This window comes from Nicotiana tomentosiformis, chromosome 2 (assembly GCF_000390325.3).
Source record: "Nicotiana tomentosiformis chromosome 2, ASM39032v3, whole genome shotgun sequence".
NCBI lineage: Eukaryota > Viridiplantae > Streptophyta > Magnoliopsida > Solanales > Solanaceae > Nicotiana > Nicotiana tomentosiformis.
Genome location: NC_090813.1, coordinates 41928453 through 41945762, shown reverse-complemented (window position 1 = coordinate 41945762; position 17310 = coordinate 41928453). Strand labels below are relative to the sequence as shown.

At 34.0% G+C, this 17310-nt stretch overlaps 3 protein-coding genes across 3 annotated transcripts; all 3 read left to right on the top strand.

Moving 5' to 3' along the window:
- The first annotated feature begins 1394 nt into the window (after positions 1-1394).
- Positions 1395-3860, top strand: LOC138904675 (uncharacterized). The gene is made up of 6 exons (XM_070193180.1): positions 1395-1516; positions 1609-1811; positions 2010-2177; positions 2607-2738; positions 2930-3057; positions 3135-3860. Exons 1-6 carry the CDS (start codon positions 1395-1397, stop codon positions 3858-3860), a joined length of 1479 nt encoding a protein of 492 aa, XP_070049281.1.
- A 385-nt stretch (positions 3861-4245) lies between these two features.
- Positions 4246-4782, top strand: LOC108945492 (uncharacterized mitochondrial protein AtMg00810-like). The gene is made up of 2 exons (XM_070193179.1): positions 4246-4497; positions 4585-4782. Exons 1-2 carry the CDS (start codon positions 4246-4248, stop codon positions 4780-4782), a joined length of 450 nt encoding a protein of 149 aa, XP_070049280.1.
- Positions 4783-9607: 4825 nt separating this feature from the next.
- On the top strand, positions 9608-11554 carry LOC104098293 (GATA transcription factor 19). Its single transcript, XM_009604987.4, has 2 exons — positions 9608-10575; positions 11001-11554. The coding sequence occupies exons 1-2, from the start codon at positions 10090-10092 to the stop codon at positions 11322-11324; spliced, it is 810 nt and encodes a 269-aa protein (XP_009603282.1). The 5' UTR covers positions 9608-10089; the 3' UTR covers positions 11325-11554.
- Positions 11555-17310: the final 5756 nt, after the last annotated feature.

The window sequence follows — 17310 nt, the reverse complement described above, 5'->3', positions numbered from 1 at the left end:
TATGGAAGTGACTGCATAAGTGAGATTCATTCCAGTTGTATCTTGTTACTTTTGAGGAATGTCTTCTTTCCTTTTTTTCTCTTTTTAGAAGCTCAATACTGTTTCTTTTAAGATAAAAGCGTTAAATTCATTTGAATTTTTGGATTTTGTTGAATATAGTGGCCCCCAACTATTTATTACTAGTTAGTAGTAATTAGTTATAACTACTAAAAAGTTAGTTAGTTGATTTTTTGTATAAATACAGTAGTTAGTTGATAGTATTGTACAACTATTCATTCCTCTTCTTTGATAGTTAATAACAAAGATTGTCTTTTCTCTCAATTCTTCTTCTTCTAGAATCTTCAAGTTCTACCATGGCTGAAGCTCCTTAACGTTGTATCAGAGCACGGTGATCGATCTCCTTAAGCTCATTTGTGAGAGAACTTGAATAATTCAACTGTATAGAAGCATCAACCTTTCATCGATTTGATCGAGCTATTTTTCAACACAGAAATCTCTCTGCTCATCCTAGGGTTTAGGAATTTTTTTTATTTTCTGGTTGAATCGAGGTCAGATTGTGTCTAAATTTATGTGAATTTGATAAAATTGTGAAGATCTCTGGTAAAACATTTGCTACTGTGAGAATGTCGATCAATGAAGAGGTAGTTGGTTCTCATGTTTCTGCTTCAATGTCTACCGAACTTATCGACCACAATCATCCTCTCTACATTCATCCTTCCGATACTCAAGGTTCTGTTCTCATCTCTATTCAGCTTCAAAGTTCAGAAAACTATTCTATTTGGAGTAGATCTATAAAAATCGTATTGCATGGTAAAAATTAATTAGGCTTTGTCCTAGATACTTGTAGAAAAAACAGATATGATACTAGTTTACATGAACTGTGGGATAGATGCAATGCTATTGTACTTGCTTGGATAATGAATACAGTTTCACCAAGTTTAATTAGTTCAGTGATCTATGCTTCAGATGCATACACAGTGTGGGAGGAAAGGAAAGATTTGATAAAGATAATACATCTAGAGCTTGCTATTCGCAAAGGGAAATTGCTACATTAACTCAAGGCATATCCTTTATGTCTGTGTATTACACTAAACTGAGAGAGTTGTGGGATGAATATGAAACTTTAACTCCACCACCTACTTGTGGTTGTGTTGAATCAAGGAAACATGTATAACACTATCAGATACAGAAATTGTATCAGTTTCTCACAGGGCTAAATGAATCCTATGAGAATGCAAAGAATCAAGTCCTCATGACTCGACCCTTGCCTAATCTGAACCAAGCTTATGCTATGATAGTTAATGTGAAGAGTTAGAGAATTAATGGAAAAGATATATATGTTGAAAGTAATGAAGCTGCTATGATGAGCAATAAGGTGTATACTGGAGGTTACAATGGTGAAGGACATACAAACAATAACTCTAATAGATGTTATACATGAGGTTACAATGGTAGAGGACAGACTAATACTAATTCTAATGGAGGTTATAGACCTAGAAACTCATTTGGTAAAGGGGTAGTTTGGTGTGATTACTGCAAATATAAGGGTCACACTAGAGAGAACTGTTTTAAACTTCATGGCTATCCTTCTAACTTCAAAAACAAAAGAAAAGGAGGGGCACAAAATGCTCAGGCTAACAGTGTGACAAGTTCTAGTATTCCAACTTCAGAGTCACAAGGTCAAGGACATCAGACACCAACTTCTCTAGCTCACTTCTTTACTCAGGAACAGTACCAGCAGATTATACATTTGCTGAACAAGGATAAGGAGGCTGAACCTGTTGCCAATGCTGTCACTACAGGGATAACGGGTAGTATACATGCATACATGACAAGCTTGATGCATAGTAACTGGATTATAGACACATGAGCAACAAACCATATGGTTCATAGTTTGCGCATGCTAGAGAAATATGATGAAATACCAAAAAGTGTTAGGAGTAAAATCCATTTACCAACTAGAGAACATGTATCTATTACTCATACTGGTATTTTTTCTTTTTTCAAAGATAAAAAGGTTCAGAACATTCTCCACATTCCAGAGTTTAAATATAATCTCCTCTCAGTGTCCAAACTCACAAAGAAGTTGCAATGTCTAGCAGCATTTTACCCTGATTTCTGTATCTTTCAGGAACTCTCAAGTAGGAAGGTGTTGGAGATTGGTAAGGAAGAGCTGGGTATGTACATTCTCAAGGCATATGACAGAGCAATACTCAATCACCAAGTCACTCATTCCTATTCAATTGTACATACCATTCCAGGTGACATCAATAAATATAGTAATCTAGCAAACAATAAGACTTATGTTGTATCATCTTTGTGGCATCAAAGATTAGGTCATGCTCCCGTAAAGGTCTTGAGATCTGTAGATACTTTGCATAGTATGTAGTTGAAGGAACATCATTGTACTGTATGTCTTATAGCCAAGCAATAAAGACTACCTTTTCCTACTAGTTCTTCTTGCTCTAAATATATCTTTGATATTGTGCATAGTGATGTCTGGGGACCCTATAGGGTGCCTACGCATGATGGAAAGAGATATATTTTGACATTGGTAGATGATTATTCCAGATATACCTCACTATTTCTATTACATTCTAAATCAGATACTGTTGAGGTGATTAAAAACTTTATAGCAATGGCCTCAACACAGTTTGATCACAAACTCAAATGCCTAAGAACAAACAAAGGCACAGAGGTTTTTAATGACCAGATGCAGACCTTGTTGAAGACTCATGGTATAGTACATCAAAGTTCTTGCACATATACCCCCTTCAACAAAATGAGGCCATTGAGAGAAAGCACAGGTCTATCCTAGACATGGCTAGAGCACTCAGATTTCAAGCTTTCTTGCCCCTTAAGTTCTGGGGAGAATGTGTCTCTACTGCAGTCTACCTTCTAAACTGATTGCCTACTATATTACTACAAGGCAAATCTCCCTTTGAGAAGTTTTTCCAAAGAAGTCCTTCATTACAGCATCTGAGAGTATTTGGCAGCCTTTGTTATGCCACTACTATGAAGAAAGAGGATAAGTTTTGCCACAGAGCAACTCCAGCTGTTCACATGGGGTATTCCTCCTCTCAGAAAGGCTATATCCTCTATGATTTGTGCTCCAAAAAGTTCTATGTCAGCAGGGACACTGTGTTCAAAGAAGAAGTGTTCCCCCTTCAAGCATGTCTTCTAGTGCTTCTCCCTTATTTCCTGTATTGGAGTTTGTAGAACAACCTATACAACCATCTTCTTCCTCTGATGATTCTTCTTCTGCTGATGCTGATTTTCCTGCAGCCTCTTCTAGCCAGAACTATACTGATGCAGTTGAGACCTCTTCTCCTTCTATCTCAGTTCCTCAAGATCATGGTCAGTCTAATCTATCCTCACCAATTTCTCCTTATGCCTCAGCCTGTGAACCATCTGCCCCTTCCATAGTACTCAGGAAGACCTCTAGGACCACCAAGCCACCTGTGTGGCTAAAAGATTATGTTGTTCCACCAAAGAAGTCTGCATATCCAATGTCAAACTATGTGTCTTATGATCAGTTGTCCTCTGCTTATAAAACTTCCCTTGCTGCATTCTCAGCTATTGTAGAACCTAAATTCTTCTTAGAAGCCAGTAGGGATCCCAAGTGGGTTGAGGCTATGCAAGCTGAAATCACAGCTCTTGAAGAAAACAATACCTGGTCTATTGTTCCTCTTTCTCCTGTCAAGGTTCCTATAAGTTGCAAGTGGGTGCTTAAAGTCAAATACAAGTCATCTGGTGAAGTGGAGAGATATAAGGCCAGGCTGGTGGCCAAGGGCTACAGTAAACAAGAAGGGTTGGACTACACAGAAACCTTCTCTCCTGTAGCCAAATGGTTACTGTGAGGGTTGTAGTTGCATTAGCTGCTGCTTCAGGATGGTATGTGTTCCAAATGGATGTTCACAATGCTTTTCTTCAAGGAGATCTTCTTGAAGAGGTGTATATGCATGTTCCTGATGCCTTTTCAAGCCAGAGGGGTGTCAACATGTGTGTAGATTATATAAGTCACTCTATGGATTAAAACAGGCACATAGGCAGTGGAACCTGAAACTAACTGAAGCTCTTATAGATATGGGATTTTCTTAAAGACACTATGACTATTCTTTATTTACTCAGAAGATGAATTCATAGTTAGTAGTCATTCTAGTCTATGTGGATGATCTTCTAGTAACTGAAAGTAGTCTAAGACGGATCAAACAAGTCAAAAAGGATTTGCAGTAGAGGTTCAAGATGAAAGATCTTGGTGAACTTAAATTCTTTCTGGGGATTGAGTTCTCTAGATCTCAGGAAGGAATAGTTATGTGCCAAAGGAAGTATGCTCTAGAACTAGTTTCTGAACTAGGACTAGCAGGTGCAAAGCCAACAGCAACACCCCTGGAGTTCAATTACAAGATCACATCCATTGAGTTTGATAAGCAAGTATCAGATGTTAGATCTACAGTTGATAAGGAACTTGAAGACAAGGGAGGCTATCAGGGACTAGTTGGAAGGTTGCTGTATTTAACCATGACAAGGCCCGACATTACCTTTGTGGTTCAAGTGCTCAGTTAGTATATGCATGCACATAAGGTATCTCACATGGAAGCTACCCAAAGAGTGGTAAGGTATATCAAAACTGCTCCTGGACTTGGACTGTTTATGCTTGCAAAAGTAAGCAAATCTCTGACTGCATACTGTGATTCTGATTGGGGAGCTTGTGTAGAGTCAAGGAGATCAGTGACATGCTATGCAGTGAAATTTGGTGAAGCAATGATATCATGGAAGTAAAAAAAAAACAGGGAATTGTATCTAGGAGCTCTGCTGAAGTTGAATTTCGAAGTATGACCTCTATTGTAGCAGAAGTGGTGTGGATAACAAGACTCTTTAAGTAGTTGGAAACTGAACTAGTACGGCCTATACAACTGCATTGTGATAGCAAGGCCGCTGTACAAATTGCAGCTCATCCTATCTTTCATGAACGAACCAAACACATTGACATTGATTGTTATTTTTTGAGAGAAAAGCTTGTTCAAGGTCTGATTAGAACTCAACACATCAAAACAACTGAGCAGCTAGCAGATCTATTGACTAAGATTCTATGCAAGCCACAACATGAATACCTATTAGACAAGCTGGGAATGAAAGGTGTATTTCATTCCTCAGCTTGGGGGGAAGTGTTGAGTATAGTGAGCCCCAACTATTTATTAGTTAGTAGTAATTAGTTATAACTACTAAAAAGTTAGTTAGTTCATTTTTGTATAAATACAGTAGTTAGTTGATAGTGCTGTACACTTATTCATTCCTCTTCTTCGATAGCTAATAACAGAGATTGCATTTTCTCTCATTTCTTCTTCTTCTAAAATCTTCAAGTTTTGTCATGGCTAAAGCTCCTTAACAGATTTAAACATTGCCATAGTTATGGACAACGAAGACACATTAATTTGTTCCATTCTACTTTATCTTGATAATATTAATAAGGAGTATTAAATAATTATAAGCAGGAGCGAAAGTAGTGTAGTAGTTACAAATTCAATAGTTTTTGCTTAAACTTTGTATTGGTATTAGCAGGGGCGGCCCAACCTCATCGGAGGCCTAAAGCAAAATCTTAATAAGAGGCCTTATATATATATATATATATATATATATATATATATATATATATATATATATATATATATATATATATATGAACATCGTTTTTAAAAAAATAAGACAAGTGAGGATGTATAATTAAAAAAAATGAGAACTTAGTTTTATAAAATATAAAAAATTAAATAAATTTAACGTTGATTGTATCACAACTGAAATGGGAGAATCCAGAAAACATAAGTGACTCCTTTTTTTTAGTAAGTCCCTTTCTATATTTGGTAACAATTCAACTTTAATTTTTTTTTTTTATCATTATTGAGATGATTTTTAGCCCAAAAACTTCTATGATTTATTTAAGATTACAAGTTTCAAAAGCTTTCCTTTATTTCATAAAATCCATGTCCAGTCAAACACTTTCATATAAATTGGGACGGAGAGAGTATAATTTATGTAAGAAAAATAATTAATAAGTTAGATTATTAGATATAGTTACGTGACCAACTAATGAATAGAGAAATATAATTAAGTAAAAAAGTAAAATAAGATTGACAGAAAATTATTTTAGTTATATTAATTAGAGGAAGAAATCGAATTATTAAAAATTAATATGACAATAAAGAAATAAATTTATCAATAATAAAAGATAATTATATAAATAATATACTACTATATATAAAGAATACTAGTAATTTTGGGGCCTTTAAATTTTTGGGGCCTAAAGCAAGTGTTTCACTTGTTTTAGGGTTGGGCCGGCCCTGGGTATTAGAAATCTATTAAATATATAAAAATATTTAATTGCAAATCAATAACTAAGATTTTATAACCTGCTCTGCCCCTGATTATAAGTACACATTTATATTTTTTATTGCAATAAATAACTTCATGTCCGCTAATTTAACCACACATCTGGATTTAAAATCTCAATAATATTTGCGGTTACTTAGCCAATTTGCATTTCCATGCATGCAAATGCAATGCATAGGTAGTTGGATAAGTGCAGGTAAAGGGCCGCGTGGCACGTGAATTAATGGGTAATGATTAAGACTTTTTTGGGTTGGTGTTAAGCAGCAAAGCAGATGAGATATGACTATAATTAGAGGCAATATTTGGAAAATTGGTCCCACAGTTAGGACTTAGGAGGGGACCCACAAAATCCAACGAGCCACGTAACATCATCATGTACTCTATATGAGGGGAAGCGTGATCAGTGTATGAGAATTAAATGGGGGCATTCGTGTGGGTTTGGTTTCCATGATTAAGCAAATCCCAGAGTTTCATTAAAAACAGTATAAACCACAGATCGCGCATTTATTGCCAGAATATTTATTGGCATTTGAGATCATTGCTTCTTTATTCCCACTCCCTCTCTCTTCTAGAGCCTGGCATCTGGCATTAGTAATCAAAATAACTAGTAGCTCACCACATTTCCTTTTTATTTTGGATATAAATCCTTTTTTCGTTTTTCTTTTATTTTTTGTGTCTGATTTTATGCGAAAAATGGTCCATTGACCGTGAAGTAGACTTACCAATACAGAGTGTATGTATGAAATTCATAATCGAAATATGAATTCAATTAACCAAAAAAACAAAAAGATTAAATTAACTTTTGTCTAGACTTTGTATATATATTAAAAAATATACTGAATATTTATAAATATTTTATTTTAAATAAAATTATTATTATATATTAACTTAAAATAGTTATAAAAATTAATAAATTTTAAATTCTGAATTGTGTCTGACTATAGAATGAATGTAATAAGTTAACTAGTCCATAAAGAGCCAATGGAAGTGTGTATGTATTGTGTATAATCAATAATGCAATGAGACGTTTGCAGTATAGAGAGGGTAATGAAAATTGTGTAAATCGAAAAAACATTGGTGGGGTAATCGGAGAGGGGTAGGGGGGTTGATGGAGCATCTTTTGGAAAGTGAAGTGCAAGGAGGGTCTGGTCTGGTCTCTGGTCTTCCCGTTTGTCGAACTAAGGGTGACACCAATCTCAAGATGATCTGATTCTCTCTCTCTCTTTGCTCTTTGGACTTTGAATCTTTTAAATCCAAATCTATTGATATTCCAGAGGAGTTTTGTTCTGTTTCGACTTTGGACCCCATCATTTTTCATCATGAGTATGAGACTCGTGGTGGCCCCTCTCTTTTTTTTTTTTCTTTTTTTTTTCTGTGTTCCTAAATCACCCAAACTAGCTCCATTTTCCTTTCCTTTAAAAAAAAAATAAAAATAAAAATAAAAAATCAAGAGGGTACTTTTTACCTATACTAAGTTTGCATTTTTGAGTCAAAGATTGCTCTCTATGCCCTGAAGAACATTTGTTGCTTTGATGATTGCAAAGTATCTCATTTTCATGATTCCTATTCCTTCCCCATACCCCCTTTTTCTCTTGCTGGCTTTTTGTCTACTATCCACAAAATCTATACATTCGCTCCTCCTACTCTACTACTATGCTTTTTCATCTAAATTTTCTAGCTTATTTTTGCTTTCCTCGCGTTGTGCGTTTTCTTGCTTTTTGTATACGTTAATTCTTGTAAATCGAGGTTTGTGTAACATTAAATCAATATTGGAAATTGGATTTATAGAGAAGAATAAGTGAAGGGAGGTTGATAGATAATCATGATGACAAGAAGGACTGGATTACCTAAAACATGCATAGGACTCAATCAGTTCACGTGAATCCAGGGGTACGGCCACTACCTACTGATCAATGCCTGAAACTACTTGTTTTGTATTGTGCACCTTAGGTGAAGAAAGGGATGGTGTATATCAGTATTTAGCAACTTCCTGCCGGTATCAGTCACTTTCAATACATTAATCTAAGTTTGTCGATAGGATGGATTGGACTGCCTAAAGCAACTAAAGAGTGGTCTTCGTTTTGTTGAATGATATTGTACCTACATTGGACGAATTTTACTAGTATAAAGTATAAACACCATTACCCTACCCCAACCTAAAATTAAGTAGCTAGTCTGATGACTTGCAGATGATACACGTTTGAAACTCTTTCACTAAATATTCACATCGATTCAGTTTCAAGATTTGGATTGACAAGCATTGGTCTAACATCAAGTTAATACTCTCTAGATGCAAACATAAATAAATTAGCTAGGTGCATAGGTGAATGGAGTCTATATTCAATGGATCTAAATGAATTAATATTTTTATTACAGAAAACAAATATAATATTTAAAAGATCTTTCAACAAATATCAAATTTTAATCCCATACTTTTAAAGTATGATAAATCTAATGCTAAAACCTTTACAAACTAAATTCGTCTAAGCTTATATTTTGAATTCGCTCTAATTAGTAGACGACCTAGTTGACACTCATTAGATAGTTATGGTTTATATTTCTTTGGGTGAGACTCATATGAGTGATCTTTGCACTACTTACTCGATCGATCGAGATAATCAAAGATATGATCAGTGCACTTAATTAGTTCCAAATGTTTTCTACAGCAGAAATAATGCCAAGCATTTCAGATTGGACTGTGCATCTTTTGGCTTGAAAATTAAACAGTTATTCATCTAATTATGCAAGGTAATTAAGAGGACAAGTTTAGTATGACTATTTAAAAGATTAAAAAAAGGGGTGGATTAACAATATATAGCAATAATATTACCACTTTCCTTGGGAGGTAGGAGGGGTGGCAGCGACAGTGCAGGGTGGTGGTGGTGGTTTTGGGGGGGGGGGGGGGAGGGATACGGACAGAAGTTATTTTGATGTAAATATTGGGTTTGAGTTGAGACTTGAGACTGGTCGCCTCGTGATCGGAGAAGGCAGATCCATGGAAGACTGTTCCCCCTTGTCACGTGGGTTCTCTTTTGACTACCCCTATGACCATTTTCTTAATTTCTTGTATTTCTACTATACGTATATATAGGGAGTATAAAAATAAACAAATTTGCAAAAAGTTCTACTAGTAACACAGAACTAACAGTATAACTCAGCTATTACTATATATAGAGACCACTTGGCACTTGCTTGTGAAATCATACTTGCATATTATAGCTTCTTGTAGTGGCACTTCAAGTCTCTCTCTCCGGTCCCTTTTTCTTTCTTTCTACAGTGTACCACACTTTGCTCTTCTCTCTGTTTCTGTTTCTTGCTAATTAGTAGCACACTAAATAACACACATGAATCTGGTCCCTACCCCCCTCTGCATTTTACCTGCAAACAAAGAATCCAAAAAAACGTTGTAGCAGACGTTTGACGACCAACGTGGACTCTCTGCACCTGCTGACTAGTATTTCGCCATTTTATTAGCTTATAAAGAGCTAACAGACAATACTACAAAACCCAAAGCTCTCTCCCCTAAGTTCTTCCTCCCGTTCAAACCTTCTATTATTATTACATATCCCTTTCACCTTACTATTCCCTCTCCTACCTATCGCTTTCTCCCCTCCCTTTCATCTCATACTAATTGTTCTATAAACACTGCGTTGCCTCTTCCTTTATATCTCAAAGGTGAGGAAGTAGAAACTGAGAGGAAAAATGATGCATCGTTGCAGTAGCAGTTGTCATGGAAGTATGGTGGGTCCATGTTCATGTGGTCTGTTTCACAGTCAAAGCAATGTTACAACTACTACTTCTTCTGCTTTCTCGATGCTCTTCTCCCATAACCCTAGTGCTTTTGATCATGAATATTCAGAAAACATGTACTCTTTTGCTCCTTCTTCTTCATCTGTGGATTGCACTCTCTCCTTAGGGACTCCTTCTACTCGGCTTACTAATGACATTAGTGAAAAAAGGGTAGTTCAGTCTCATGAACGTCGCTCTTCCTACATGTCTAACTTCTGCTGGGATATTCTTCAGCCGAAACAACATACTCCGTCGCCACCTTCTTCCGCTCATAAATCCACTCGGGGCGGAAGCAATGGTAGTAACACCAACTCTACTGACCCCCTCGTTGCTCGCCGCTGCGCTAACTGTGATACCACTTCAACTCCGCTTTGGAGAAATGGTCCTAGAGGCCCTAAGGTATAGTTTCTTAATTACTCTTTTATGTCAATTAAAAATAATTTTATTGTTCATAAAGAGCGAAATTAATAACCTATAGCTTTTTAAGATACAATGTAAGAATATCAGTTAAATCCTACTCTTTTAGAAGATATTTTTGCAATTTTCTATCTACATAAAGAATATGTTGCACATTAACATAGTAGTATAAATTTTTATACTATCACAATAAGCTTAACTTGTAACAATATAAGTAACTATTTGCAAAAAAATTTAATAATGTAACTTGGAAAGTGCGATAATAACTTACTATAATCAATCACTAAATTATATGTACTAAAATATTAATGACAGAGTAAAACTTTTTTCTCCATGTATATAGCTTAAATTTTAGAGTTATTACCTTTGAAGCTATGAAGCTAATGGTTATAATGGATTATACGCAGTCACTTTGCAATGCATGTGGAATTCGATTCAAGAAGGAAGAGAGAAGAGCAAGTGCAGCAGCAGTCACCGCTAACGGTGGGGGAGGAGGAGGAGGAGGAGGAGGAGGAGGAATGGACACACCACACATGATAAACAGTACTGCTTCATGGGTTCACCATTCACAACCCCCCAAAATGCCTTGTTTCTCTTCAGCTGCCTATGGAAATGAATTCAGGTTTATAGAAGATGATGACCGTGATTCTGATGTAACCGGCATTCCTTTCCTTCCTTGGCGTCTCAATGTTGCTGATAGGCCTAGCCTTGTTCATGACTTCACTAGATAAGAAGAAGAAAAAAAGAATTAAAAAAAGGATGTATGTTTCCAGCAACGTTTAAATTTCAAGAAAAAGAGAAAAATGGAAGCCCCCATTACGTGTCATGATGATGGTGATGGTGGCGATATGATGGCTACGGTTCAAGAAATTCTTTTGCTTTCAGCTGTTTTCTTTTTGGTCCATCTTTCACAGAGATGGAGTGAAAATGAGTTAATTCTATGTTTTTGTTTGTTGGCTTTTCCTCCTTTTGGTAGTAGTTACGTTATTCTAGTATCTTTAACTTTTCACTTTGATGATGATCAGTCAATATATATATATATATATATATATATATATATACTAGTACTCCACTAAGCAGTAGCACCACTTTTTCTGTTAGTCCTCGTCATACATGTAGATTACTCCACTTTCTTGAATATGATGATCGACCAGCAGTTTTCTCTTTTTCAACTGAAAGTATTCTGCTGTTTGCGCTGCCGGCAAACTCTGAAACAGCGACTCTTTTTAGCTTTCTACGTAATGACTAGAATTGTTGTTACGACAGTGCTGCATTAATGAATTATTAGCTCATATCATTTCATTCTGGGCCACAACTGAAATGTTAGTATTAAGCACTGTTTGTTTTACATTGATTGAGATGTTTACTTCTGTAATATATGTGCTACAGCTTTTTTCTTATCGTTTGGAGTGCAGCAGGACAGAACACTGAGCACAGCATGGTCCTGAAGAACATGGAAATGAAATTGTTGTTTTCAGATGTAACGGAAAATTAACTAAAGGCACTGTAAGAATAGATGTGATATTTGCATTTTGGCTCTTCTGGGAGCCTGGAATACAGTTATACAATCAAAGCTTTTTAAATTGTTACTACAATTTACGGTTGCGCCTTCAAGATTTAGCCGGCTTAAAAATAATTTTACCATGGTAAAGATATTCTAAGGGTGACAAAGCCGCCGAAGGGACGGGTCGTAGGGCCTTGGTGGAGAGAGGCATTGATAGCTTAATTTAGGAATTAGTCAATTCATTCTGAATTTCAATATTTCATTTTAATTTTTCTAGATAAAAATATTCTTAATTGTCCTAATCTCTAAATAGTTTTCCTCACTGCTGTGCACTTACCCCTGAAAAGGCTCATGACCATCTTATGGAATTGGGCCATGTTGGAATTACAAATCGCCAAGGCCTCTTTAACCCTTACTTTCATTTTCTCAAGTTACTCCAACCATTACTCTATTTTTACACTATAAAAGAATATTTCATTTTATATTCTTCTCTTTCCTCAATATTATATTATTATCTTTTATTTAAATTTTATTTTCTTATTTCTGTTAAAGAAATTCTATCTTTTTTTCTTTTTTACATATTCATCACATATAATTTAATATAAAATTATTTTATACCATAAATTATTAAATAATATAATTTGTAAGTAAATATTATAGATTATATATATTAACGGATAATTCAAATAAAAGTGAAATCATTGAGATACACGATAATTAAATACATATTACATTATGATAAAATTCAGATTAAATATTACATAAATATTCAACTACTATTTCTACCGTCGAGCTAAAAATTGCTCAAATCGGTAATTTTCATCTACTACCATTTCTACCGTTGGAGGTGGATATTCCCAATAAAATTAATTTATAATTTTACATAAAAATAACAAATGCACGAAAATTAATTTATCAAAATTATACGCCAAATTAAGATGTAAAATTAATATTATAAAGATATTACATAAACATAATTAGGTATATATAAAGAGATGAATTAAAAGAGTTAAATAATAAAAATAATAATAAAGTAAGGATGAATAGTAATGGAGGAAATGAATAGTGTCACTCCAAATTTTCGTTCATTTATGGGAGCATACTAGAGGTGGAAGTTGAATATTTATGTAATATTTAATCTGAATTTTGCCATAATATAATATGTATTTAATTATCTTGTATCTCAATGATTTTACTTTTATTTGAATTATCTGTTAATATATATAATCTATAATATTTGCATACAAATTATATTATTTAAAAATTTATGGTATAAAATAATTTTATATTAAATTATATGTGATGAATATGTAAAAAAGAAAAATAAAAGATAAAATTTCTTTAATAGAAATAAGAAAATAAAATTTAAATTAAAGATAATAATATAATGTTGAAGAGAGAGAAGAATATAAAATGAAATATTCTTTTTTGGAGTAAAAAAATAGAGTAATGGTTGGTGTAATTTTACTCCATTTTAGAGTTTACTCTTTTGGAGGAGAAAATGGAGGCAAGGGTTGGAGATGACCTAAGTAGTAGCAAGATGGACAAGGCCATCATACAAAAGATTAATATTAATTAATGATTAACAAATATGACAGTTAAATATTTATACATATAGCAGATTTCATTCAATTCAAATCAACAAGAATCAAGCTGTTTAAAAAGGCAATCCTAGTATTTAATATCCTTTCTTATTTTTTCTCTCATTTCCATAACATGTTTTATGTTTTCGTTGAAAACCAATCCATTCCATAACAGATTTTTTCATTTCCGTACATGGACCTTTTTATACAATGTAATGTAGCGAAATTATACATCTTTATATTCTGATGATATAAAATACATATATTTCATGAAAAAAATATAATGTATATTTGTGGTATATATACATTATAAATCATGAAATATTTAGAAAAATTCATGTATATATGCATATGTTATTTATATATGTCTTTATATTTAAATATATATCATCGATCCATTCCATAACATATTTTTTCCTTTTCATACATGGACCTTTTTATTCAACTTAATCCTAGCAAAACTATATATATGTATATTCTAATAAAATAAAATACATATTCCATGAAAATAAATATAATTTATGTTTGTGGTATATTATAAATCATGTATTTTTTTTTAGGAAAAACATGTATATATGCATATATTTTTTATACACTTATTTATATTTAAATAGATATTATTTATATACCATTTATATTTTGCACTAATATAACGTACATATTTGTATAAATTATTCGTATATAAACAGTATATGTAACATATTTGTATAAATTATTCGTATATAAACAGTATATGTAACATATTTGTTTTCTATATACTACTAGAAAATGACTAAATTCCAACCGTCAAAAAGGTTGGAAATCAGTCGGAAATCGAGCTTTTCCGACGGATTTTTGACTGAAAACGATCGGTCGAAAAATACGTGGTCGCAAACAATTTGCGACCGAAACAGTCAAAAATTTCCGACCGAATTGGTCGCAAAATGGATAATCTGGGATGCACTGAATTTTTAGGGATTTGCGACTGATTTGGTCGGTAATTTTTCGACCAAATAGGTCGTAAATTTGAATAAAATAATTAAATAATTAAGTTTTCTGACCGATTCGGTCGGAAAATTAAATAGTAAATAAATAAATAAATAAATAAATAAATTTTCCGACCGAAACGGTCGGTAAATTTAATTAATTTTTTATTTTAATATACAAAGTTGCGGCCGAATCGGTCGCAAATTTAGAAAATTTCAGGTAATAATTGCTACTACTACTTGTTTTCGAATCTGAAAATTTTCGGGTAATATTCAGCATATATAGTAACATAATGAACAAAAAGAGAAACCATAAAGAATAAAACCAAATCAAGCGTAATTTGAAGAAAAAAGTACAATTGACCCAAATGGGAAACTCTTGGAGTACAACTGTAGTACAAGATGTGAAATATCAGCATACATTGCTCTAGTTTTTCTTTAAAAATCAACAATAGAGAGAACAAAGTGCTACCCACAGGCCACATGTGGATCTACATTAGGAATAATTCAAATCTAGCTGCTACCTCAGGTTTAACTACAAGAAAAATATTTCAACTATGAACAAATATCTTTCATGTTAGAAGTGAAAGAAAATATGAAAATGGATATAAAACACGCCGAGCTATTTTTGTCATGTACAACCAATAACCTCAAGGATTCTACAACCTCCCCCGAACTGCAAAAAAAATAAAAATAAATAAATTTTAAATTAAAGTGGCAAAGGAGGGAATAGAGAGAGAAATAGATAGATAGATAGATAGATAGATAGATAAATAGATAGATAGAGAAAGAAGTGGACTGACCGGAGGGGGAGACGCTGGAGCCGGTGAGAAAGAGAGAAGTGACGCTGGTGTCACGACCCAAATTGATGGGCCGCAACGGGCACCTGGCACCTTACTCAACCGAGTACCAACATAATGTATCTTTTCATATTATACTATCATAGATAACTGAACCGGAAAGGCTGTCGTGATATAAGTAGAATACAACATGTAATACCAACTTATACATAATACATACGGGCCTATATGACAAAAATAACCACTCGTACACTGAATATTGGCCGACAAGGCCATACAATCTTTTACCTAAATGACATCTGTCTACAAGCCTCTAAGAATACATAATTGTCATAAAGGTCGGGACGAAGTCCCGCCATATCAAACAATACACGTCTAAATCATACTGACCAAACAAGCAACTTCGGAGCAAATGGAGCACACTAACATCTTCCGCTGAGCTGATAGCCTACTTGGAGGGTTCTCGACCTGTCTATCGGGACCTGCGGGCATGAAACGCAGCGTCCCCAGGAAAAAGGGATATCAGTACAAATAATATACCGAGTATGTAAGGAATGAAAATCAGTAGATAATAGATATGAGAGCAATATGGAGTAAAAGGCTCGACATGTACGTCTACATAGCTCTGTAAATCATTTTATTTTTATAATGTGATGCATATGCGTATAAATGTCATACCATGCATAGGTATATGTGTTCGTAACATCATCAAGTCTCTAAGGGCATCCCATCATATTATTTCGGCCACTGTGGGCAAATCATCAACGTATACCAGTTGATCAGGTGGTGGTGCGTATATAACGCCATAACCTTTTTCCATATCCTATATACATATAATATACGCGTATATAACGCCATCTGGTCATGGGTCATTGTACATGTATAAATGCATGAAATGCATAAGAATTACGTTAATAAGATTTCTTGGATTGTCATAAAATCAATATGCCTTTCAGATAAACTTTATCAAATACGTATTTTTTTTAGATCTGTGAACAAAAGATATAATAATAATTCACAAGGGGAATCAATAACATAGACACCCTTTTTATGAATAGAGTCATTTATGAAAATTATTCGTTTACTCGTTTCGTGTAACGACCCAATCGGCCGTTTTAACTTTTAGAACCCTGTTCCCCTAAATAAAACTTCTCGTATGTACTTTTAATGATTTATGACTTGTGGGGATGGTTGATTCGGGATTTGGAAGTGTTTGGATTGAAATCGGAATACTTGATTCCTTAAGTTGGCTTTAAAAGGCTAAGTTTGACTTTGATCAACAGTTTGAGCAAACGGACTCGGATCAGTATTTTGACAGTTTTGGTAAGTCCGTATCGTAATTTTGGACTTGGGCGTATGCCCGGAATCAAATTCCTAGGTCCCTAACCCGAGATATGGAATTTTGATAAAAAATTAAAAAACAATTAAGTTCAAATAGTGACCGGATGTCGAATTATGTGCAAACGACCCCGAAATAGAATTTTGATGATGCCAACAGCTCCGTATAGTAATTTTAGACTTAGGAGCGTGAACGAACTTTATTTGGAAGTCCGTAGTGAAATTAGGCTTGAAATGGCTAAAATAAGAATTTAAGTTTGGAAGTTTGACCGGGGAGTTGACGTTTTGATATCGGAGTCAAAATCCAGTTCTGAAAATTTTTATAGCTCTGTTATGTCATTTATAACTTGTGTGCAAAATTTGAGGTAAATCATAGTTGATTTGATAGATTTCAACATCGAATGTAGAAGTTAGAAATTTTAAGTTTCATTAAACTTGAATTTGAGCATAATTCGTGGTTTTAGTGTCTTTTTATGTGATTTAAGGTTTCAAATAAGTTCGTATGATATTTTAGGACTTGTTGGTAT